Source organism: Choloepus didactylus, chromosome 4 (genome assembly GCF_015220235.1).
Source record: "Choloepus didactylus isolate mChoDid1 chromosome 4, mChoDid1.pri, whole genome shotgun sequence".
Taxonomy (NCBI): Eukaryota; Metazoa; Chordata; class Mammalia; order Pilosa; family Megalonychidae; genus Choloepus; species Choloepus didactylus.
In genome coordinates, this window is record NC_051310.1 from 45,703,504 (window position 1) to 45,728,522 (window position 25,019).

The window sequence follows — 25,019 nt, forward strand, 5'->3', positions numbered from 1 at the left end:
GGGGACTTGACTATTTCCCCTCAAGTAATAGAGATTTACTCTTAATGCAACAGAAAAGGACACTCTTACTAGATGCACCATTCAGACCCCAATACTTCTGCTCAGTGAATATACAGTAGTGACTGTAGTCTCTAGGAGCTAAATAGTGATGACAATAATCATTTTATGAGGTAGCTTTTTAAATGTGCTTTTCCTCTATTAACCCTCAATTCCCTCAGAAGCTGGGCCCATTCATCTTTTCAACTTTTTAAAGAAGGAACCCAGGACATAGGCTTGGCTCTACATAATAGGAAAACTAAAGACCAGAGAGGAAAGCAACTAGTCTCTTATTCATTTGGGACACAAAGAAACCCTGGACAGGGGTTGGGAGCCCTTTCATAGCAGGCATGGACTCTTTTTAGCGCCCAGCTCAGCACCAAATCAGACTTGAGTGGCAGGAAAGCCTTGGTAAGCCCTTTTACAACTGCTTTGTGATTAATATGCAGGATTCTGTGTTACCCATATTGAGTGAGCCCAGGCTGGCATTTTGCTTCCAGATAAATCTCCTTTAGAAACAGGTCTTCTAGCAAGAAGTCCCAAATCATCTTAATCTAGCACTGGTCACCCAATTCAAAATCATTCAGAATTTCAAAGTTCGAGACCCTCATGGAGAAAGCATAACAGTGGTAAGGAAATATCAGTCTTCTTAATGCAGCACTGTGTTTAGAAGGAATCAACACCATTTATATGTTGATTTGCAAAACAGTGGCTCAGAAAAGCTTTACAGAAAGATGTAGTTAATGGTGTTCATTAGCAGGGGTTGCAGTTTGACTAGCTGTTCACCTTCCTTCCTGCTTGAGGCTACTGATTGCTTAGCTATCACGGCAAGAGTCTAAACAGAGGCCATCAGAGGACTAAGTCTCCCACATTTTTCATTTTGTCTCTGCCTTGGAATTCTACTTCCTGTATGGTTGAGTAAGCACATACTGAACCAATCTTCCCACAGATAACAACTATAAACTCTCAACAAAATACAAAACTATCTGCAGGCACTAGAAACTGAAAAAAAGCAGGAAAATTCTGCACAGAAGTGGAAACTTGGAAGAAGGGGTAAGTGCCATTTTTACAGCTTTTAGTCTGATAGGAACTGTAGTCTTTTTGTCAAAGAACCAGAGGACAGCTGCTGGAAAGTGAAGCGGGAAATCTTGGAAGAAAGGGAGTCAAAAAAGGAAAGTCCCACATTCTGTGTAGAGCCCTTAATCTCTGGCTGACTCCTGAACCATACATGTGTGGGACAGACTCTAGCTAAAGATGAAAGAACTGAAATGAGATTTGAGCTGCTTCATCAGAATGATTTACACTCTGAGACTAATAAAGTTCACTGCCTGCTAATACAAACAAAAAATTCAGCATTCTTTGGAGGAATGTAACAGAATCCACAACATAAACATTTACAATGTTCAGGATATAATCTGAAATTACTGAGCATATGAAGAACCAGAAAAATCTGACTCTCCAGAAAGAGGCAAATAACAGAGGTCAATTCCAGGATGACTTTGCAGAAAAGGATTTTGAAGCAGGTATTATAACCCTGTTCAATGTGAATAAACAGAGGAAATCTCAACAGAGAAATATAAACTATAAAAAAGAATCAAATGGAAATAAAACTAAAGACACAATATCTGGAATTAAGTTTTTGCCTCCATTTGGAAACCACTCCTTAATTTATGCCCTTCATCTTTCTGTTCTTTGCTCCTTTTACTCTCTGGAACTGGGTCAATTTAGAATGAAAAGAGATTGATTTATCTTCGGCTCTCCTACAAGGGTAGAAATCAGATCTACAGTTACTGATATTCCGATGACAAGTGAGATGGGAGTTGGGAAGTAATCCATATACAAAATTATCTCTGCTCAGTTGAATATTTTTGTTTGTACCAAAATTAAATTGCAAATTGCTTACTGACACTAAAGGTTGATAATCTTTGCTCCTTGGGAGGTGTGACTTGAGAAGTGGAAAGAATTGAGGGAAATCTGGTGGAGAGATTTTGCATACAGGTCTTTTTGTTTTAGTGAGGATGTGAAGGCTAGGGGCTAACTGATCTTTCCTGTCTGAATCCCTGATATTAAACACCAGGTTTGCTACTGGTTCCTATATGCATCAAAATTTTCTTTTAGATGGTATAACAAAAGCTTTGCAATGCTGTCAGGCAACTGTAGGAGGCTACATACATACAAACAGTGAATGTTTTCATGAGGAGAAAAGTGATAGTAAGAGAGAGAATATCAAAGTCTACCTTTTGAAGTGATTCTGACATGGAATTATTAAAAGGAAGTTTTTAGAGGAGATAATCCCAAGTCCATTTTGGATCTCACACTGGTCACTTTCCCCTTTGTTCACCAATTTCGACATACAGTGAGACAAATACTTCAGAAACAGAGCCAACTTCTCAGCTCCAAAGAATCCTGGTACTCTCAATAGCAGGACATGATAGGAAAGGGTGCAAGTTTGAACAGAGATAAAGCAACAAGACCCACTCACAAAAAGTGGCAATAGACACAACAAATAAGCCTAGTATTAAAATGTACCAGTGACTCTTTGAGCTAAGACCTGATTAGTCGCTCTATCAACATCAGAAAAAAAAAAAAAAAGCAGAAAAACTATAAAACTCTTCTGTTACCATAGTTCTTCCACTATAAAGCTAACCACCTCATCCAATATCACAAAATTCTAAAGACTTTACAAAATTCCTCTTTTTAAAATTTATTTTTTGTTATCAAAGAAAATGTCCAGAAACATTAAGTACTAAAGAATCTGTTCATGACATTGTTTTACAAAAATTCCTAATGGAGTGTGATATTTTATTTTTTGATGTATCCTTCACTTATTAATGACAAAGTGGATGAACTGATGCAATTACTTAAAAAAAAATCAGACAACCTTATAAAGGAAAAAACATCCATTCTCAATCTGAATCTGTTGATTGGAGTGAATTCAGTGGTCATAACGTCACCACTGGCTAAGAATAAACTTTCCCCATAGTAGGGAGCTGTTCAGGTCTTCTCTTTAGGTCACAGAAGTCTCTCAGATGTAGGCACCAAGTTTGAAGTCTCACACAAAATATGTCTGTGTCACTTAAGTTACATAATGTGGCAGTGTTTGTTTCATAGGGACATAATCTTGAAAGACGCGGCAAAGTAGTAAACAAATTGTTTGTATGTTATATGTGAGTACATTATTGGACTGTGCATTGAGGGCACTGTAGCTCCTGTTAATGAGGAATTCCACCAATGAACCATCTGTTCCTTGTTGCTCTCGGTGTACGGGTGTCTCTCATTTAACCACACGCTGTTAAGTCAAGGGCCTTCTTGGTCTACTGTTTGGCTCAAATGGTTTGAACTGAGTTTGGTTGCCAATCTCTTCCATCTGAGCTTTATTTCTCAGCCTCAGGATATGTGGGGTACTTGACAGTTTCTATCTTTTCTCGGACTTTGTAGGAGGGATAGAGGCCCGTCCTTCCCAGTTTTCTGTTGACACCTTTAGAATAGCCATTCCAATGATTTCCAGCCACACCAATGATATCTCCAGGCTCCATGGGGATTTCATCGGCAGTTCGAGGTTGGTGAGAATAAATGGCAATCTGGTTGTGGGCATTTTGGCCCCCAAAATAGTAAATGTCATCCAAAGAATGGAAGTTTGCAGAAGCATCAGGATGCAGTGTTTGCATGATTTCATAAGCAACTCGACAGACCTTGAGAAAGAATGAAAAAAAAAAAAAAAAAAAAAGTTAGTATTTAAAAGCTCTCTTTCATAGCAATCTGAAAAAGCCCCTGGCCAAAGAGATGGGCTCCAGGACTGAGAAGCTGAGAAGGAGTGGATTCTAGTCACAAGTTTTCAGTCTGTTTGCTCTTAAATGCTGGTACAAGTCACTCTTCATCTCTGTGTTTGTATCCATTTTTTTTCTTTTTTAATGAAAAGTTATTACAATTAGTCTCTAGGAGAAAAAAAAATGATACGAAGTCCTTTAAGAATATGAATCAGTTGATTTCAATAAGCATTTGTTAAGAGCCACACAGTACCCTATGCTGGGCACGGGAGGTACAAAAATGAGTAAGACATACTTCCTGCACCCTTGAAGAACTTTAGGTTTAGGATTAGGACTGTAAATACTACCTTTCTCTTCATTCACTGCTAATCAATTACATATGCTTTTTTGCTTATTTAGGACTTGATCTCAGAACTCTTCTCAACAGAGATTTATGGAGTTACTGACAATCAAATGGCACTGGTAAATGAAATAAAACATAGCAGCCATTTCTGTTGTAAAGGGTTTTTAACTGTGGTGAGTAGACAGTAGTGTGCTTGGACTGACATAGTTGGACTAGCCTCTGGGGAAGATAGGGTATGCATCTATCTGACTAGAATAATTTTAGGACTTTGTAAAAGGTCCTGCCTAATGGATGGCAGCTGAAATTCCACAATCTGAGCTTAATGCTTGATGACAAAATTAAATTGTAACTATCTCCATGAAGGGATAACATTTTAAGCAATTAACAGATATTTTCATTATAGAGTAAATGGATTTCAGAGTCTTTCCTAGGAATAGGTGAAGACAAAAGAATACTAGAATTTTACGTAGAATTTCTTACTTTATACATTATGAACAGAGAACTAAATTCAGGTCAAATTTTCCTAAATCTCCAATTGTGGTATCTCTCAATGAAGTTTTCTGCCCCAGTATCAATGCTTTTGCATATATTTAAAATGATACTACTAATAGTGGTTGTAAATCTGCTCAGTGGAACAATTTAGGATTACCTGGCAATTCTTTAAAATTTTAGCATTCATGAAGATCACCGAAAACTTGAGTGGAGATGCTCATTTCTCACTATTATGAGCAAATGGGATCTGACTGGGTTAATCATTATCCCAACTGAATTTCAGAAACTTGAAGGGGTATTGTAAAATGCACGTATATATATATGGAAAGGAAGAAGCCAAATAATTAAAATTATTACAATAATTGCAAACTACAATAATAATGATTGAGGCTAATATTTACTGAGATTTTGCTGTCAGATATTGTTTTAAGGTATTGTCTAATTTAGTCCTCTCAATATTCCCGTAAGATTCTATCAGTTTGCTCATTTTACAGATGCTAAAACAAAAGCACAGAGAGGTTAAGGAATTTGCCCAAATTTACACTATTAGTAAGTGGTAAATTCAGGTTTTGAATCCAAATCCGGACAGTCTGCCTACTTTGCAACTGCTATGCATATTATCTCTTGGTGGTTCTGTTCTGCATCTTTACATTTTAACACTAGAAAGAAAGGCTGAGGCCAGCCCTGGGCAAACTTAAGATTATTACATTCAGAAAGATTACAGAAAGATTAATTAAATTACCAAGAAAACAAAACGAAACCAAAAAATGTGGCAGAGACACAGTTAGAACTCTTTTGGGTTCCAGAGTATGTGATCTCGATCACAACACTTAAGTTCCTTAGTTATGATAAGCACCCCAAGGGTGATATTTAATCCTTAAGGTCCATTCAGAGTATGAAATAAAAAACTGTCTGCATATCAACCATGGGGCACTTTTAATAACAAAGGGCTAGAAAGATTACTATGGTGTTTGATGTTTGCATTTAATTACCCTAGGCTTCTTTTATGTGCCTCACATATCCACACCATGGGCAGGTATGCAAAGGTTTTCCGCTGATGACAATATTAAGTTAGGCTTGATATTGACAGGCAGCATGACTGAGAAGGGCAGTCTCTGGTTTGCAAAGCAGTGGCTGACCACGTGTAGTATGTTTTAATTTACTCGGTGTTGACTTAACACTACATCCTTTTTAGTACCCCAGTAGGCATACGGTAAAGCAATCTTGCCAAAGGATAAAACACAGATGGGACTGTATTTAAAAAAGAAAAAAAAAAGGGTGTGTGTGTGTGTGGGGGGGGGCTCTATTAGTCTACATTTCATTCCTGAAGAGCAGCCAGATGAGTTTTCATGAGCCTCCAGAACTTTCTCAGAGCAGATGGGATCTTGTTTTGTCAAGACATGGCCAGGAGGGTGCCTAGAGTGAGAAGTTGGAAGTGGATTCTTGTCTCACTGGGTGATGCTGGGAGACAGTGCAACTTCTGTAAACTACTTTGCTTTGCTATCCAATGTAAGAATAAGACCAAGGTCTTTGCTATATTGTGAGAGATGCCAAAAAGATTCGTGTGATACCAGCTGCACAATGCAGCATTCAGCATTGCAAGCTAGAGCCTGTGTTGATGCAAAGTACTCTTGCCTTCTGCTCTGCAAAGTAGCCCTCTTGGGCTTTCATCCTATGCTTTCTCCATGGTGCTCTGAACAGGCATTAAGTGTTTCATAAGCCCCACCTCAGTGGCAATTTCTATCCAGAGGATCTGTCTAGAATAAAATGAATGTAGTCCCTGGTTTTGCCCTCTGGGCCTTCCAAAGTCTGATTCAAAGTGTAGTGAATCTAGTTGTGTTGTGTGTGAATTTGGAATTAGGCAACAGAGTATCACAAGAATATTGTATTAAGTGTCACAAAGGGAGGTATCAATTTTGTTCTTTGGTGACTTTTTTTTTATAAGAGAAGTTGTAGGTTTATAGAAGTCATGCATAAAATACAGAGTTCCCACCTACCACCCTTTTATTAACAGCTTACATTAGTGTGGTGTATATATCACAATTCATGAAAACACATTTTTATAATTGTACTATTAACTGTAGTCCATCGGTTTACAGTAGGGTTCATTGTGTTATACAGTCCTATGTGTCTTTTTTAAAAAATTTTTATTATAGTAACATGTATACAACCTAAAATTTCTCCGTTAACCATATTCACATATATAATTCAGTGCTGTTAATTACATTCGCAATGTTGTGCTACCATCACCATCATCAATCACCAAAACTTTACAATGAACCCAAATAGAAACTGTACAACTCAAGCATTAACTCCCCATTCCCTACCCCCAACTCGACCCCTGTAACCTATACTCCAGATTTTAATGGCTGGGAACTACTGAGCGATGTTGACTGCTCATTAAGCAATGTTGATTGCCTAAAGTCTTGAGACTGAGCATCTACAGCCACATCGGTAAAACACATTCCTGAATAAGAATACTATTCTAGAAATCAATAAACAATCTTTTCAAAAAACATTACCTGATATTTTGTCCTTCTAAAACTAAGCTGTCAACTGCTTTTATTTCTCAAACTATAATTTCTTTCCTTCAGATTAAAATGGTTTCAGAAAATTAGAGAATAACTTCAGTGACAAAGGAGATGCTTTGGGCATAGGCAGTTTCCAATAACAAAGAACAAGATTAGAGCATTTGGAAGAATAGTTTGGAATGTGATTGCATGGCTTTCAAAACTCACTTGATGCTCTTGGAAAATGCTAATATTGTCTCTAATTTTCAGATTAAACCTGAGGACTATTCTCTTCAATTTATGAGGCTTTTAGGACAAACTTGGCTTTGAGAAACAGCACTGATGAAGGGATTCAGAAAACTAAAAGCAACAATGGTAACAAAATTAGAGCGTAGAGCCACATTGCTGGTTTTTAAAAACTTTCCATTTTAAGGATAGAGAATTCTTAGGCCTCACTGGTAGATGTCAAACTGAGAGAGATTAGAAGCCCTAGACCAAGGCGGGGGGTAGGTCTAATAAAACATCATGAAGAATCCTGATGAGCGTGCCATGACATTGTTTACAATAGCTCATAGTCAACAGATAAACTGTTTCTCACTATTGTCATCTAGTATAAAATTCCTCAAAGGAGAGTGCCTAGGATATAGAGAGTTTATATGAATAAAACTTCAGGACTATTGAGGCATTATGAACAAGAGATTAAACTTTTATCACTTCCTAATCATCTCTTGGAATACGAGGTTATCATCAAGGAAAGTTGAGAGTTGGTTGTCCATGTCTTATACTGGACTGAGATTTGGTTCTTGACGTTTCATTCTTTTGTCCTCCTTTTGGATGTATGGCTAATACAACTAATTTCTGTGGATTAATTTCGCTGAAGTCAATGTATACATACACATACAAGTTTACTTGGACCTCCAAAGCAAATACTATTACTTATCACTTACCCTTTGGGACTGAAGAACTTTTGTTTCTGAAAATTCACATTATATAGCTATGTTCTCTTTCAATAAGCTAATAAAATGGAATTGAAGTAGCACTTTAGTAGAGAGAAATTAATATGCTGAATATTGCTGGTTACTTTTCTTTATGAAGAATTGTTATGCCTCTCCAATGCACATGACTGGGTAGCTTAAGCATTACCCAAGACCACATAGCTTACTTTATACTCCTCCTAAAATGTGAGAGCACATAGTCTGAAAATGGGTCATGTGAAAAAGAGCTGAGAAATTCCTATATATGCCACATGCATGCTAGAAAATAGGGGAAGACTAAAGCCATACATCCAGAAGGAGGACAAAGAATGAAACATCAAGAAACAACAGGCAAAAATATTCCTATACCTAAATATATAATAGCAGCTAACACATATTGTGATTAATATATAGCTATGCACTATTCTCTTTAATTCTCAGAAAAACTCCATGCAGTAGGTGCTAATATTATCATCATTTCTATAGATGAAGAAACAAACAAAACAAAACAAACACACACACACAGCTGGAGATAGGTTAAGTAATTTGTTCAAGGCCACACAGCCACTAAATGGTCTAAGTTGGTTTCAAATTCAGATAGTGTAACTCTAAAGTCCATTTTGCCTAATTCTTGTTCTCTGCCCAGCAGTGAAATCAATGGCTTGGCATTTTGATCCTTTCTGTAACTTTTTTTCCCACCACCTCAGTGAGGGTGATGAGACATTTCTGGGTATTTCTCAAACAATTCAAATTTGGGTTTGTGGCAAGGGAAGCTCTACAATCCAGCAACTAATTTCATTCACACTGCAAAAATATCAAACTCTTACTAAAATACCTCTCTACTAAAAATACTTGCAAAATATTTTGGAGTGCAAGTAAGCCAACAGATTTATCTTTGAATCTGGAATTATTTCATGATCTCAAATAGTACAGCTGTTAGTCATTACATAAGTTATGTGATAATGGAGGTGATCATGTTTGGCAAACTGCCACTCACTATATAAATGTAAGGTATTTTTACTTTTAAACTTTTATCCTGAACACTAACTTGAAAGATTTTGAGGTATTAAAATCTATCTTGGGATACAAAATAATATTTGAGTCCTGCTATGGTTCAAATAAATAGAAATCTTTTTGGATGAACTTTTCTGACTTGCTAGGAGTTTCAGGAACAATATAAGTGTGAATCTCATTCCTCTGGATACAAAAAGTCCTCTTAGCACCACTCTTTTTTCATATGACCTGCATCTCTGGACCCATTCAGAGGTCCTGATATCGGGGTCAAAATCAGAGATATAAAGATGAAAAATTCTACAGCACATCCTTGAAAAGAAAAACAAAACAAACAAAAAGGTTTTTCTTTACAGAATGAGCCTAATAGTGTTATTAAGGAGGCCTAGAAGAAGGAAAGTAAAGAATAAAGAATATCTCTGGAAGTCTCAATGCCTATCTACATGTAAGCTAGGTGACTATTCATACATGTATATCTTTATTTTAGAGCTTTACGACCAAAGAGGTGGTTCTCATTAGGGACAACTGTGCAATATCTGAAGATATTTTTGTTTGTCACAACTTGAGGTGAGAGTACTACTGACATCTAGTGAGTAGAGGCCAGAGAAGCTGCTGAACATCCTCCAATGCATAGGAGAGCTCCCCAAAACAAAGAATTATCCAGTCCAAAATGCCAGTAGTGCTGAGGTTGAGAAACCTTGGACTAGAGGAATAGACTTCAGGCCAGTCTAAAGCCTAGGCCTCAGGGGAGGTGGTGCACCTGGGATAGTGACCCTTGATCACTCATTCTAACAATTAACATTCAGAAATGCGTAGGAGTTGCTGCTAGTTACTTGCACCTGTTGATCAGGTAGGTACATAAATTCTCAAAAACAGCTGGGAGGGATCAGGTAGGTATAACACCCCGGGACCCCCAATGATAATGGAAAAGGATGCTTCTCAAAGACAGGATCTTTGCTCCAATTAGGGAGAAACATTAGCAATCAATGTTTTCATTGGAACTTGAAGCCAAGGATGTTTTCCCTTCTGACGAAGATTGCTGCTGTATGGCTCCTATTCTGCATGTCTCTCTTTGGGTAGTGAGTTATACCCTTATTCCACATTGAAGAAACTCCACAGCCTTTGCCTGGGTAGGTATCTTTCCAACAATCAAATCACCATTCCATTATAACAATGTACATTTTCACATAATGAAAAATTGTCCCTAACTTTATGCTCTCTGAAGTATATGCCCATGAAAATGATGCGACTTTCCTTTTCACATTTTCTTTTCTCTGCTTCTCAGAATTTAGGTATACTTTTTTTTATCTTATACTAATTTATATTTATTGGTAATTATTCTCTAGTTATTTCATATGAGTATTTTGCTTATTTGATTCTAGAACAGGGCAAGATGTGTATTTTCAATTTCCTTTAAACTCCTCTCTGTACCTAGTATAATGCCGAGCACAAAATAGACATTTAATAGCTTGTTGAATGAACTACTCAATAATATATGCAAAAATAAGAGAGAAAATAAAATTTATAATAAATATTGCTATACTGATATTCCACTGGGCATATAAGGCTGATTGTACCATTCATAAAAACACATACACCAAATCCAGAACATACAGTTATCAGCAACAATTAAACTCAAAGAATGATTGTAGGTATTGCTTAAATTTAATGTACAGTTTCTTGCTTGGTGGAAATGTAACAGGACTTAAAGAGGTGTTACATTTACTCTTTCTTACTTATTTTCTATAAATCAATTAAATGAGGCAAAATGCTGAGCATTTAAGCTGATGTGTGGAAATGGATGGATTCTGGTCACATATCAACTGCATGCAAAATCAGAAAATATTCCATAAGCTTAATTACTTGCTATTTCTGTTAAATGGTATCACAAGCAAAGTACTTCAAACAACTCCAGTAACTGACTTCAGTAGAGAGATATTCAACCATTGCTTGCAGACTACTCAATATTCAGTGCACTCAAATAGCTATTTTATGGATTCTTTTTAATCTTTCACAAAAGGGATCATTACCAAACATATGGAAAATTACACCTGAACACAATAACTAACATTAAAAAATGCAAAAGAAAAAAACAAAAACAATTTTTCTGACCCCAAAATGACCAATAAGTATTGACCATTTGAAAATGCCTTCCTGTCACTTACCTGGGATGAAAAAGTACACACTAGGAAGTCTGCCTGGGAGAGAAAGTGTATATCCAGGATTACACCCCGAAGTGAATTTTCTGTGTATCGATTGTGCAGTCCAGCTGACCAAGAGATAGAGTTATCACTAATAAATTCATAACTGGGGTACCTGAAAAAGGAAATAAGTATATACATGGTCACTGAAATCACAACATCCTATCAGGGGAGGCAGATCTACTCCTTGACCAAGAGCTCCTCTTTCTGTAAGGAAAGCTCTTATCACGGCATTCAATAGAGTAGTCAAAGAGGCATCTTTAAATCTGTCAGTGGGGCAGAAACTATTCTAGAATACCCTGTATATTACAGTTATTAGCATATCATACACACATACACACACACACACACACACACTCACACATCAAAATGTCCTTTCTTAATAAATGAAAGAGTTGCAACAGAAGGCTCCTTATTTACTCTGAAATGAGTGATCTCTAAGAGTTTTTTCAAGTTGCTTTTGTATTTGGTCATTGAGTTTTTCCTTTAAAATATAAATATCATCATAAAAGTTCATTCAAAATTTTAATTTAGAATTTTTGACAAATTGTTCTTCATCGTGACAAGTTTTCTTCAATGATGTTACAATTTGACAAATTGTTCTTCATCGTGACAAGTTTTCTTCAATGATATTACAAGTTAGTAATAAAAAATGTTGAGATGAATATTTTAAAAACTTAGATTATTGATTGAGTCTCCCCTCATCTCCACTTCTTGAGGCATCACCTATCTCAACCATTAATGGTAAACAGAAAGCCATAACTTCCATAAACTTTTGGAAGCAAATTTCCTGCAGATGCCCACTAGGTAACATTTTAGTAGCCTTATTTGAGATTGTATGCACGCGCGCGCACGCGCCCATGTGTGTGTATTTAAAAATTATTAAATTAGGATGTTTTCAGAAAGTCTACCATATGTCCAAGTGATTCCACTCTGAGAGGTATAATTATACTATAGTACAGAGTGAATCACATTTTCTCAGTACATGAGGCAGATCTTCAGAGTTAGGTTGCAAACTTTGGGAAGTTACATGAAAAAGGGATAATAATTGTACCTACTTTATATAGTTACATGAGAATTAAATACCCTAAGTCATGTAAAGTGCTTAAAAGAGTACCTGACATGTATAAATGCTCAATAAATGTTAGCCGTGATTGTTACATTCTTCCTCCAGACATCCGCCTGGTTTGATTCCTTATTTTCTTTAGGTCTCTGCTCAAATGTCACATTATCAGTGAGGTCCTTGCTAGTACCTATCCCTTTTATTGCTTAATTTTTCTCCAAGGCTCTTATCATCATCTGACCTAATAATATATATTTACTGTTTATTTACTGTTTGTTTCCGTTCCCCAACTCTATCATCCTTAACTGGAATGTAAACTCTATGAAGAGAGGCATTTTACCTGCTTTGTTCACTGTGCTAGTCTCAGCACCTAGCAGACTATCTGGAATCTAACAGAGGCTCAATAAATATTTGTTAAAAGAATAATAATTCTTACTTAGAATACCTGAAACAGTAGGAATCAATTTACATATCTGTCTCCCACATAGTATTTCCCAAAGGTTGGGACCGTGTCTTATTTTTCTATGTATCATAGCACTTCACATAATGCTGTGTGAATAAATAAACAAGTGAATGCTACCTATGTCTGGGACTTTTTTCTAATCCCCTAACAGCTGCTTCAGGTTTCTCTTTATTCCACGGCCACCAAGGAGCTTTCCCTCATTGCCTCTCTAATAATGACTGTGAAAGCAAAGTCTCTGAGTGCTGTTTTAGGCTGGTATTCAGTGTTTGGATCTATTTGGCCTCATTATTTTTGACATTTTACCCTCCTCAGCTCAGAATCAGGGAGATGAAGGATGTCACATTTGTTCTAGAGAAAACAACCAAAACGACTTTTAATGTGATTCCTGTGAAGGTGCATATCAGGCATGGGACAGAAACAGCAACAAATAAATATGGAAAGGCTGGAGGGTGAAGGAGAAGGGGGATTGTTAAAATACACCAGCACAGGCTTTATCCTTGAATAAAGACCAATTTTATCAGCAAAGGTCTGGGTACTCAGTGAAACAAGGAAAGGAGTGATGCATTTACTGAGAAGTGACACTAACATTGATACATTTCCTTACTTCGAGGGCCCTATTCTGGAACCAAGCCAACAAGGCACCTAAGCTCCTCAGGCCTTCTCTCTGTATTCAAAAGACTGCTCAATGAAGGATGGAGAAAGTAGGAAAAACAAACAGAAGCAAAAAGAATAAGGGCAGGGGGAGATTTTCTACCTCCAAATAATGAGCATGGAACTTTCTGGATTTTACTGCACAAATACGTATATTTCTTCTGTTCCCCACAAGTATGTCAGCAGAGTAACTCTTCCACCTTGAGGCTGCAAATATTGGCAATGATAAAAGGAAACATTTTTTCTTCTTCTACCTTATAAAAATTTATTTTTATGTCACCCGAAAAGACTAGATTGAAGTTATAAACTAACATCAAATTTTCTTTTCTAAAACCTTTCCTCAGGCCGAGGGAGACACTCCTCTTAGTGGATTTCACTGTACCTAGTATATAACTCCTTCAGGACACTTACCGAACTACACTGTAATAATTTGTTAGATGTGTATTGCCTACCAGTTGGATAATCCCTGACGGAATTCGCCACATACTATCTTTTATTTATCTTTGTATTCTTAGTGTCCTGTAATGTGTCTAGCATATTGCAGTAGTTCAATAACTTAGTGAAGAAAGTTACCATTCCCTACTGCCGGGCAACTTAGCATGTCGTAAAAACTAAAGTAGGGCAACTAAACATGTCAAAAAAACTTAATTATTTTTGTTTCTATTCATCTTAATGAATCTATATTTTAATACAGAGCAAACCAGATATGTAAACATTTAATCTGGGAGATTTTTAAAGGCTTTTCTCCTCTGTCACCCCTACCCCCAATCTCCACAATCTTGGAAGACAATGTGGATAGACTACTGTGCCAGTTTGAATGTATTATGTCTCCCCAAATGCCATTATCTTTTATGCAGTCTTGTGTGGGCAGACATATTAGTGTTGATTAAGTTAGAAACTTTGGATTAGGTTGTTTCCATGGAGATGTGACCCGCCCAACTGCAGGTGATAGCTCTAATTAATTTCCATGGAGGTGTGGTCCCACCCATTCAGCATGGGCCTTGATTAGTTTACTGGAGCCCTATAAAAGCTCAGACAGAAGGAACTCACAGCTAGCTGCAGTTGAGAGTCACATTTTGAAGACAGCCATTAGAAACTGACACTAACATTATGGAGAACGCCAGTTTGAAACGCCACCTGGGAGCAAGGGGACACCAGACACGTGCCTTCCGAGCTAACAGAGGTTTTCCGGACACCAATGCCCATTCTTCAGTGAAGGTACTTGATTGTTGATGTCTTACCCTGGACACTTTATGGCCTTAAGACTGTAACTTTGTAACCAAATAAACCCCCTTTGTTCTGGTTTGCTAATGTTGCCTTTTCGCAAAATATCGGAAATGGATCGGCTTTTATAAAGTAACCCGCAAACTAACTGCTGATATTCACACAGAAGGCCACACCCATAAAGCAAATCTTGACCCCTTTCAAAGGATAAGCTACCCAGAAAATGGAGTCACCTCTGACTGTGTGAAGGCTATGTATCTTTAGGTTTTTCATCTCTTCATATTTTGAAGCAAAAAAGTCAGGATGACCTTGGAAATTATGTATCTTGTTGAGAGATTAATTTATGCTATGGGTCTCTGACAACAATAGCAGACGATTTATGATTTGTCTAGGTATCAAAACGAATTAAGTAAAGCATAGTTAATTCAGAGTGGAAGAACATTTAAGTAATAATCAAGGAGAGAAACAGCATTTAAATTCCTGAGAAAATCTTCAAAATAACTCATAAATTAAAATTGAAGGATTTCCAAAGAAAGAGAGAAAAATTGTGCATAAAATGCTACTACTACATTTATTACAGAATATGGAGAGAACTGCTGCCTGGATTACCACAGGGCGAGGAGTTTTAGCTTTTGACTTGAAAGAGGAAATACAAGTTTTATCATTCCCACAGTCCAAGAAGATACTGTCAACTGTACTATAAGCGTTGCTTAGTATAAAAATGCCATGCTGCTTTATGGATCAAAAGTTGTAAAAATGTTCATGTCCTTTGATGTAAATACTTCCAAGTCTGAAATCTAGTTTTAAGGAAATAATATGGATAATTTTATGCATATATTGTAGTATTATTTATAAAAGTACAAAATTGGAAATGACCTGTCTAATATTAGGAGCATAGTCAAGTAAGCATAGTATATCCAAACAGTGGATACATAGTCACTAAAAGACATTTTATAGTGATTTTTTAGTACTCTAGGAAAATGGATGTATGGTTATATTAAGTGAAAAATAGATTATTTAGAGTATGCTCAACTATTACAAAATGTTGAGTATATAAATGGCTGGAAGCAATATGTCAGTATTTGAATAATTATTGCCACTAAATAATGGGATTGTGGATAATATTTTTTTCTTGCTTGTGTATTTTCCATTTTCCATATTTTTCAGTGAGCATGAATTATTTTAGTAATCAAGGAAAAAAGGGGGAAAAAGCTTGCAATGCATTCAAGGATAAGTGAAAAAGTAGATACAACTAATAAACTTTTCTTCAACCAAGTTGAGTTTTAAAATGAAAGCGCATAGTGAACTATTTTAACTTTGTTTCTTTCTAATAGGTCTGAACAGCAACCTGGAAAAACGTTTGAGAAATTTTTTTATTGTGTTTTGTTCATTTAATCCCTAATTCCTAAAATTGTTCCAAATGTTCATTTAATCCCTAATTCTTACACTTTAATATTAACTCACAATTAACTCACATATTTATACTTGGCCAACAAATTTTTTTGCCCTTTTGCTTATATATGTGTGTGTGTATGTGTGTATTTGTCAAGAAAGGGTGCCTTAAAAAAATCAATTAGAATCCAATTAATTTATATTCTTAGGAGGAAGAAATAGGATTTAACTTCTCATCCAATGACCTGGATAAACACCTGCATTAATTGTCCTCATTCTTAATTTGTTTCTTTTTTCCCTTATTTATGACATAAAAAAGGGACCAAGAAGCACATTAATTAATTACATAACCAAATAGTTTAAATAATTAACTGCAAATCAAGTTTTTAAACTGACTGGACTGAAATAAACACAACTCAATATTTACTGGGCACTTACAAGTGCTAGAAATTGTGTCCAAAGTGCTTATATAATCTACTGAAGAAGACAGAAGTAAGCAAGTACTTTTAAATCCTACAGCAGAGGAATGCACAAAGTGTTTTGGGGGTGCAGAAAATGGACACTTAGCTCAGTCAAGGGTTCAGGGATGAATGTCTGAAGGAGACGGTATCCGAGTAGAGCTAAGCTGCAATGTTCTTCTCCCTCATTCCCTATTTTCACATTGTGATGGTTTGAAGCTACATATACCTCAGAAAAGATAATCTTCTTAAAGTTAATCCATTCCTGTGGTTGTAGACCTATTGTGCATGGGACCTTTTGATTAGGTTATTTCAGTTGAGGCATGCCCCAGGAGGGTCTTATTCCTCTTACTGGAATCCTATATAAGAGATGAAATTCAGAGAAGCTAAGAAAAGCCAGAGAAGATGAGTGAGAAGAACATACAGAAAACAGAAAGAAACCACAGAAGCGGAGAGGAAGCCACTGAAACCTGAAGCTGGAAGCAATGAAACCCAGGAGATAAGGGAGACACCAGCAGATGTTATCCCATGTGCCTTAAGGATTGCTGGTAGCCAGTCTTCAGGGAGAAAGCATCGCCTGTTGATGCCTTGATTTGGACATTTTTATGGCATCAGAACTGTAAACTTATAAGTTAATAAATCCCTATTGTTAAAGCCAACCCATTTCTGGTATATTGCCTTTTGGCAAACTAAAACACACATACATTTAATAAATCTCTTATTTATTAATAGTAAATGAAGGCCAATTCCATGTTCACCCAGATGTTATGATGAGACATTTCCAGTTAGGACCAGTGCTTTGTTTATGTGTTTTCATAACACCCTGACCTAATCCTATAGTATCATTACTCATACTGTAGAGTAATTGTCTACTTCCCTCCACCAGATTGGGAGTTCCTTGAAAGCAGAGAATGTCTTGCTTGTCATGGGATCCCCAGCACCTAGCACATTGCCTGAAACATAGGTAGGCTCAATAAATGATGATTATTGTTCAATATTTATTAGTAGTCTTTATTCTTCCACTTACAAAACTCATCATTTTTTACCTTTCTTCATTTTATATTCAAAATTCCAGAAATTTTTATAAGTTGAAAACTCTTTATCTTGCATATGTATTAGTTGCCTATAATTGTGAATGAAGATATTGAGATCAGAAGGGCAAGCACCTAGTGTGTGTTTTACTAACAGTCTTATATGGTTAGTTAGCAAATGCTTTTAATGATGATAATGATGACTTGGTGATTATGCATAAGTCAGTCATTTAGTTCATCTTGGATTTTTTGTTACAAGGTATTACCAGATACAGATAATAAAATATGCTTTGATTACATTAAAAGTTATACACGGTCCTTTGAATTAAAAACCCTAATAATCAGCAACAATATTATAACAAGAAGCACAAGACATGGGAATTAAGGACTCTTTCCAACTGAAAGCAACAATCTCATTCTAGAATCACTGATCTAACTTACTTTGTTTTTGCCTCTTTTAATAAAGAAGGGTCATCCGTGGCCAAATACACTCTTTTCTTGTCCACTTGCATTCTGCGTGTGAGAAGCTGAAAATGTTCTTCGACATGCACCATGTATTCCTCAATGGGATGGAAGGCTGCTTCTGTTCCCACTTTGTCTGTGCGTCTGACATGGACTCTGGGGAACAGAGGGAGAAATTCAGATACTGCTGATAATGTTCTGGGTGTTTTATGGGTACTCAACTTTTTAATCCCTACTCATTGTGGGTTATAGGCATTTTAAAAAAAATTTTTCTTTCATTTTCACTATTAGGAAAAACAAAACAAATATTTAAAAAACAACTCAAATACATAATTCTAAATATATTTGCGAGACACGTTAAACAATATAAGGGCAATTAGAAAGTACATGAAGCCATTGAAAAAGGTTTTCTTATGGAAAAAGTAATTGCCATATCAGGAATAATAGAAGATTCCAGAGTTATAATCCCTACCAGGAGGTGAAATACTAACTAGCCTTTCCAGAAATAAACAACAGAACTTTGAAGATTTTTGAGACAAATGATACCAGGATTCACAGCTGTTATTATAGAATATTATAGATATTGTTTGTAACATTCTGATGACAGTTTTGTTTTGTTTTCTTCAATCTACCCTGTAGTCACTGTAACTGCCAGCTTGTAGAATTTAAAGTTGTCCAAGGAAACCAAAGACCTGCATGGACTCTTCCTATAGCACAGTCAAGGCAGGCAAACCATATAAGGATTTTTAAGTCCATGGAGTCATTCCAGCCCTTTTGCTGTATGCATAATAAATTTCCGTTGTTTTCTATCAAATGCAAGCATATACTGATCTCATCTGTCCTATTTTAAAGGCCCTGAAATTGTAAAACTAGGAATATGGATTTACATCATCCTGTAGTGAAAAAAGCATTGACTTCCACATTATTCTCCTCCATTTTAATGCTTCTAAAGTAATTATAATGGAAATAAGAATAGTAGTAGTCATAGTTTGCTTTCATAAATTAAAAGACTCTCCTTAAATATGCTCTAGTCCTTCAAAATTACTAAAACACTATTCAAAGTACAAAGAAAAGGTAGATTTGCTTTGCTAAGGCTCACAGCATATGGGCACCTCCTATTTCAAATTCTACTGTAATCTCGATGTAGGCACTGGAACAACAGGCATAGGTCAGGCTAAAGACCAGCTTTTTTTTTTTTTTAATTATCAATCTGAAGTGAGGGTTCGATTCACCACTCTGCCATCTTCAGGGCTGTTCTTTCTTTTGTATCTTAGACTATAGTCCAAATGCGAATACTATCATATGAATAGCTACTATCATCTTTTCCTTCCCACATCCTTCTTAATCACTGCTTCTCTCAGGAAATTAGATTGTTCAGCACGCTTTACAGAGATGAAGTAGGGCAGAAGGAACCATTTCACTGAATTTCAATTAACGTTTCATGAGTGGAAACGCTATTTGATAACTCTGGTTTCACTGTGTAATTTCTTTAGCTCTAATATTTAGAATATGTGTTGTTAACTTCTCTACATATGAAGACTAAGACACAACAAGGGAATATGTGGAGTGAGAAATATGGAAAAAAAAAAAAAAAAAAAAAGAGGAGAGCTGTAACAATAGGAGGGAAAGCCAAAGGAAGATGAGTATTTGAAGAGAGTGGTAGAGCACTAAGAAGAAATTTCTCAATTCTCCAAGCACTCCTGAAATTAGGCCTGGATCAGTAACTGGAGTGAGGACCATAACAGAATCTTTACAGGAAAGGAGAATGTAAGACCTGTGGTGGATGTGAGGAGCCATTTAATGTAATTCCTTCATCTGACAGTTAAGGGAATTGTTTCTAAAGACACTTCAGTGAACAAAAAGGTAGTATAAAGCAAGACACTTTAACCCAGTATTCACACACAAAAAGTAAAAGTTATTTGTGTACTTCCTGATTCTTGCGATTACATACCAAGCTCTTTTGGAGCATGGGATTTGATTTTATTCATTCTTAACTGCAACAAACACAATGAATAAATGACTGATTGATGATATGTAGAAACTAAATATCTAATTTAGTATTGTATTAATAGAAACCTTAGTTGCCATCTAACCTAGGGTTTATGTTGCTGTTGTTGTTTCAATGAGGATGGAGAGGCCAAGAGTGACCAAATATGTTGCCCAACATTATACAACTTGTTGGTGATGGAAGCTAGATGGGACCCCCAGATTCCTGAATCCCAGTCCACTCCTCTTTCTAATACAGCACACTATCTCAATGTACAAATAACTTAGCTATCTGTGATACTTCTATATTCTATATTTGGTCAACTCTCAGCTTGGCAGATTGTCAATAGCAACCTAATATGGCTATCTTCCTGGTATATAAAATCATAGGAAATCTAAACAAAGAGGTCCATCTCTTAAAGAAAGAAAATTATATATAATACACCTCAAAGACAATATCTAATTTTGGATTGTATACTATTAATTGAACTGTGTTTCTTTGTGTAGGCAGACTAATGTTGAAGAAAAAGCTATGTGGGATTGTGAAGAACAGGATGGGTTTAAGTCCTGTTTTTTGTCATTATTAACTCTGGAACTTTTAGGCAGAGACTTTATTTCTCTGCACCTTAGTTTCCTAATTTATAAAATGTCTATATCTGTGTACTTCACAAGATTGTGTTACAGAATCAAATGAGATAATGTAGTTGAAGGTATTTTGGAAATTCAACTCTATCTTTCAAGACCTTTTCAAACATCACAGCTATGAAACCTTTCCTGATCCATATGGAAATACTTTTTCCCTTTCCTGACCTCCCACAATATTTCTTAGGTTTCTCTCAGAGTATTTTATCGTATTCTACCCTGTATAGCACTTACTAGTGTCTCTTCTCCCATAGACTGTAATAAGATGGAAGGAAGGAGACATTTTAAAAAAATTAATCTCTGTCCCCCACAGTAGCAGGTATTCAATAAATGTTCTGCAAATAAGAGAATGAATCAACAGAGGTGTTACTATTAATCAATGGCTGACTTTATTACAAACATTATTGGCTACAGAGTGCCAGTGTGGTCTAGAAGTCTATTTTCAGGAATCACTTAAGCAACAGTCTCTTTGAATGGCAACAATATTTAATATTGCATTTCTTTCATAGAACTAAAATCCTTTTTTTAATTTTTGACCTTACATCATCACATCATCATTTTTAAGGCAGGTATTACCTTTCTCATCTTACAGATGGAAAAATTAAAGCCCAGTATTATTATTAAGTAACTTGTCCAAAAATCATTAAATTAGGGAAAAGTCAGGAATACTATCTCTTCCCGGTCAAAAAACCTAACACTACCCAGGTCACTTAACTCTCAGCCCAGTATTCTTTCCATTAGGTCTAATGCAAAAACATTTCCCATGGAATAAAATCGAGCACCAGGACCTAGGAAAACTCCTCATTCCATAACTTTTTAGGTATGGATACAGGAGGAGCACATGCTCAGGAGCAAAGACGCTCCTTTGGAATTTTTCTTGCTCCCAGGATTTCCTGATATATCTCCCTTAACTCAAGGAAGAGACTGAATACGTATGTACATGATAATTCCCAAGTGGGTCAAGAAAGAATTTTAAGTAATAATGTTAACATTATTTTACATTACAGATGGTACCCTTATTCTCAAAATAGCTTCCAAGACAGAAAAGACAACAAAACACCAAAAATGCAAAATAATCACTAGTGGCAATTTATGAAGTTTAATAATAAGGCACAGTAGAAAAATTATCAGTGTGACAACTTCATTTCATGGCCCTATGAGAGCAAGATGTATTATACCCAAAATACTTTCAATAAAACAAAATTTTACCAGGTTTCTTCAGGATTTAATATATTAGTTGAATGTACAAATGAATAAGGGTGAAAATGATAGTTCGGATGTTCCAAGTGAAAAAGGAAGTCTCCTTGTGGCCTAAGGTGAACTCTGGAAACTGTACTCTTTGTTGGGGCTATGAAAATTAAACTAGCCTTTGTGAATTCTTATAAAAGACTTGGCTTGACCCTGCATACTTGTCCAAACTTTGCACCAAAGACTTGCCCCAACTTTGATGTGGACTTTCCTAATGCTTGGCCATCTCCCTGGGCAGACCCCTGACCCTACCCTGCTAAACCACAGAATGTGGTGCTCCTAGAAGGACCCTCTTTTGAAAGCCCACTGTCAAAACTCCCTCTGACTTTTGCCTCTCAGATATTTTACAGTCCCCTTCCCCACTTCCTTCTCTGTCCTCCCCCAGACCCTCTCAATAATTTACTAGTTCCCCATTTTCCTTCCCTCTTGTGCTCTTTAAAAAAATCTACCTACCTCTGTACTAATTGGAGTTGAGACTGGCTGCTGCTGGCTTCTCTTCTCATTCTGTCCTGCCACTCATCTACTGTCTGGTGCTTTTCTTTGACACTTTCACAATATATTACATAAACGTCCATAACTCTGCTGCTATATTTCACTGCATGAGGAACAAATCAGAGTCTTACCCAATAACTGGATGTTTGAAGCCAAGCTTCTTTGTGGCCTCTTCTATTTCCTTTTCCAGCCAAGGTTGTGGGCGGATCAAGTATTTGACAAACTGGGACACCCACCACACTGCAGGATCGCCATGGACTTGTAAGAGTCGATCTGCAAGGTCTTCTGGTACAGCCAGGGGTAAATATGGAGGACGGGGATGAAGACTGTCTACAATGGGGAGCTCGACCACCTGAACATTTTTGTCCTTCACTTCACCTGAGAGGATATCAAAAGAAATCATCATCACCATACTGTACTTATTATACAGCTTCCATTTAACAAATAGTCACTTTTGGTGCTTTCATCCTTATAGCAATTCTAAAGAAATATTATACTTTCCACTTTACAGAGAACAAAATAAAGGTTCTACGAAGTTGAGTAACTTGCCAAAGTTACCAGAGTAAAAGTGACAGAGTTGAGTTTCATATTCAGGTTGGTCTGCCTCTGAAGTACATGGCCTTTTCTATCATAACATGATGTCATTGCAATACCTCATATTCCAGGTAAGGATAGTATCTGGCACTCAAAGTATCTAATGGAGAACCAGGTTGTCCGAACAGCCAGCTGGGCAAAGTTCTGTTTTGCTTCTACTGTTGTTGTGGTGTTTTCAAATTGGACAATAAAGTATTCTGAAATCTTCCAGGTTGTCATTACAGCAAATGGTTCTCGTGTTAACTTTCATGAAAAAGCATACTTAATCTGGTGATGCCTAAAGATCACAATTTCAAGCCAAGCATTTATCACTTTTTGAAGGAGAAAAAAAAGATAATTCTAGAGTTTTATGTTTTTGTTTTTTGGCCAAAATAGACCTTGTATATTTTCAATTATGATAATAATAGAATCTATGTTGTTTGTTTACCTGACTATAAATTTAAAGTTAGAACAGAGATTAGGTGCTAAATTTTATAGATGATTCTTTTAGAATCCAACATCTATATATCATTGTTACTGCTGTTCCATCAATTTATAATGCACTGATAAACAAGAACAAATTAAAATGCAGTAGCCAGCTTCCCTTGAGTTTATTTTACATATTAAAGACCACAGAGTAATAACTAGAAGACACAAAGATATTAGGCAGAGAGATTTCACTAACATAAAACATTAACCTGAAAATATAAAATAACTCCAATTAAGATGTTGTCAGTGTGCACAATGAATTAGAATCACAGTTAATCACTGGAACATTAAAGAATGCACTTGTGGAGAATAAACCTATAATACATTTAAAATGTGTTCACCAAAATGAAACAGTCCTCAAGTCCCATTTTTTCTGCATATTTGCAAAATGTTTTAAAATAAATTAAATGATCTGGGAACCAATTGTATGGTTATTAGAAAGTCAGCTTGGGATAGTTAAGAATTAAAAATCTCTGGTTAATATTCTCTCTCTCTGATATGTAAAACTTATTTCAGGATTCTTAGAACAAAGCCTTTAAAACATTTGTTGCATGAACAAATGACAACAGAAAATTTACCACTAGTGTTGTGGTTCATCTAGGTACCAGTTAAGCAAGAGGTGGGCACCTTTATTAGATGAGAAACTGTAATTAAGAGTATGGGGGTAAAGAATGAGCTGTGTTTTAAATTAAGTTCTATTAAAGAATGGAAAATTGGGGTACTTCCCCTGAGGTGGAGATGATCAGAGAAGCAGTATATGTATGAGAGAGAAAAAGAAGAAAAAAAAAAAAGAAAAAAGGAAAGATAGTTCTTTTTTATAAAAATAGAGAAAGAAAGGCAGAAAAAGTACCAAGCCTCTCATATATGACCATAAATTCTGCCTACCATAATAAAAAGCAAAATTAATAGGACTGCCTTCCTTTGGGACTCCTTCCTAACAAGGATATTCCAAACTTCACTTGTAAGAAAGTATTACCCTCTGATTTGCCCCAAGGTCTCAATTTCTTTACAGCTAGTCCTACTGACAGCTTTCAGAAGAAATGAAAACTATACTCATAACTTAAAGAAAGAACCCAGTTCCTTTTTGTTGTCATTCATTCATTCATTCATTCATTCACTTGTTCATCAAATATCTATTGAACACTGTAAGTGCCAAACACTGTACTAGGCAGAGTATAGAGTGATGAGTCAAACAGACAAGTTCTTGCCCTACAAATAACAACTACTTAAAACTTTCTAGTTCAAAAACCTCACAGAGAACTAGACTGCTTTCAGTGAAAAAAAGAAAATACTATTGTGCCAGTTTAGATGTATTATGTTCCCCAAATGCCACGTTCTTTGATGCAGTCTTGTGGTGGCAGATGTATTAGTGTTGATTAGGTTGGAATCCTTTGGTAGAGTGTTTCCATGGAGATGTGACTTAATCAACTGTGCATGAGACCTCTGATTGGATAATTTCCATGGAGGTGTTACCCCACCCATTCAGGGTGGGTCTTAATTGAATCACTGGA

At 36.2% G+C, this 25,019-nt stretch overlaps 1 protein-coding gene across 6 annotated transcripts in view; it reads right to left on the reverse strand.

Annotated features, from left to right (window-relative positions):
• Positions 1-2,732: 2,732 nt before the first annotated feature.
• The window catches only part of FUT8 (fucosyltransferase 8), a 378,192-nt gene continuing 355,905 nt past the window's right edge, over positions 2,733-25,019 (reverse strand). For 5 of the 6 annotated variants that reach the window (XM_037832507.1, XM_037832503.1, XM_037832506.1 and 2 more), the window contains 4 exons: positions 22,578-22,824; positions 18,058-18,234; positions 11,299-11,449; positions 2,733-3,728 (listed from right to left, as the gene is read on the reverse strand). In XM_037832507.1, the coding sequence (XP_037688435.1) occupies positions 3,411-3,728; positions 11,299-11,449; positions 18,058-18,234; positions 22,578-22,824 (893 nt within the window). In that variant the 3' untranslated portion in view covers positions 2,733-3,410. The remainder of the gene's footprint in view (positions 3,729-11,298; positions 11,450-18,057; positions 18,235-22,577; positions 22,825-25,019) is intronic. The other variant, XM_037832508.1, reaches the window with a different exon arrangement.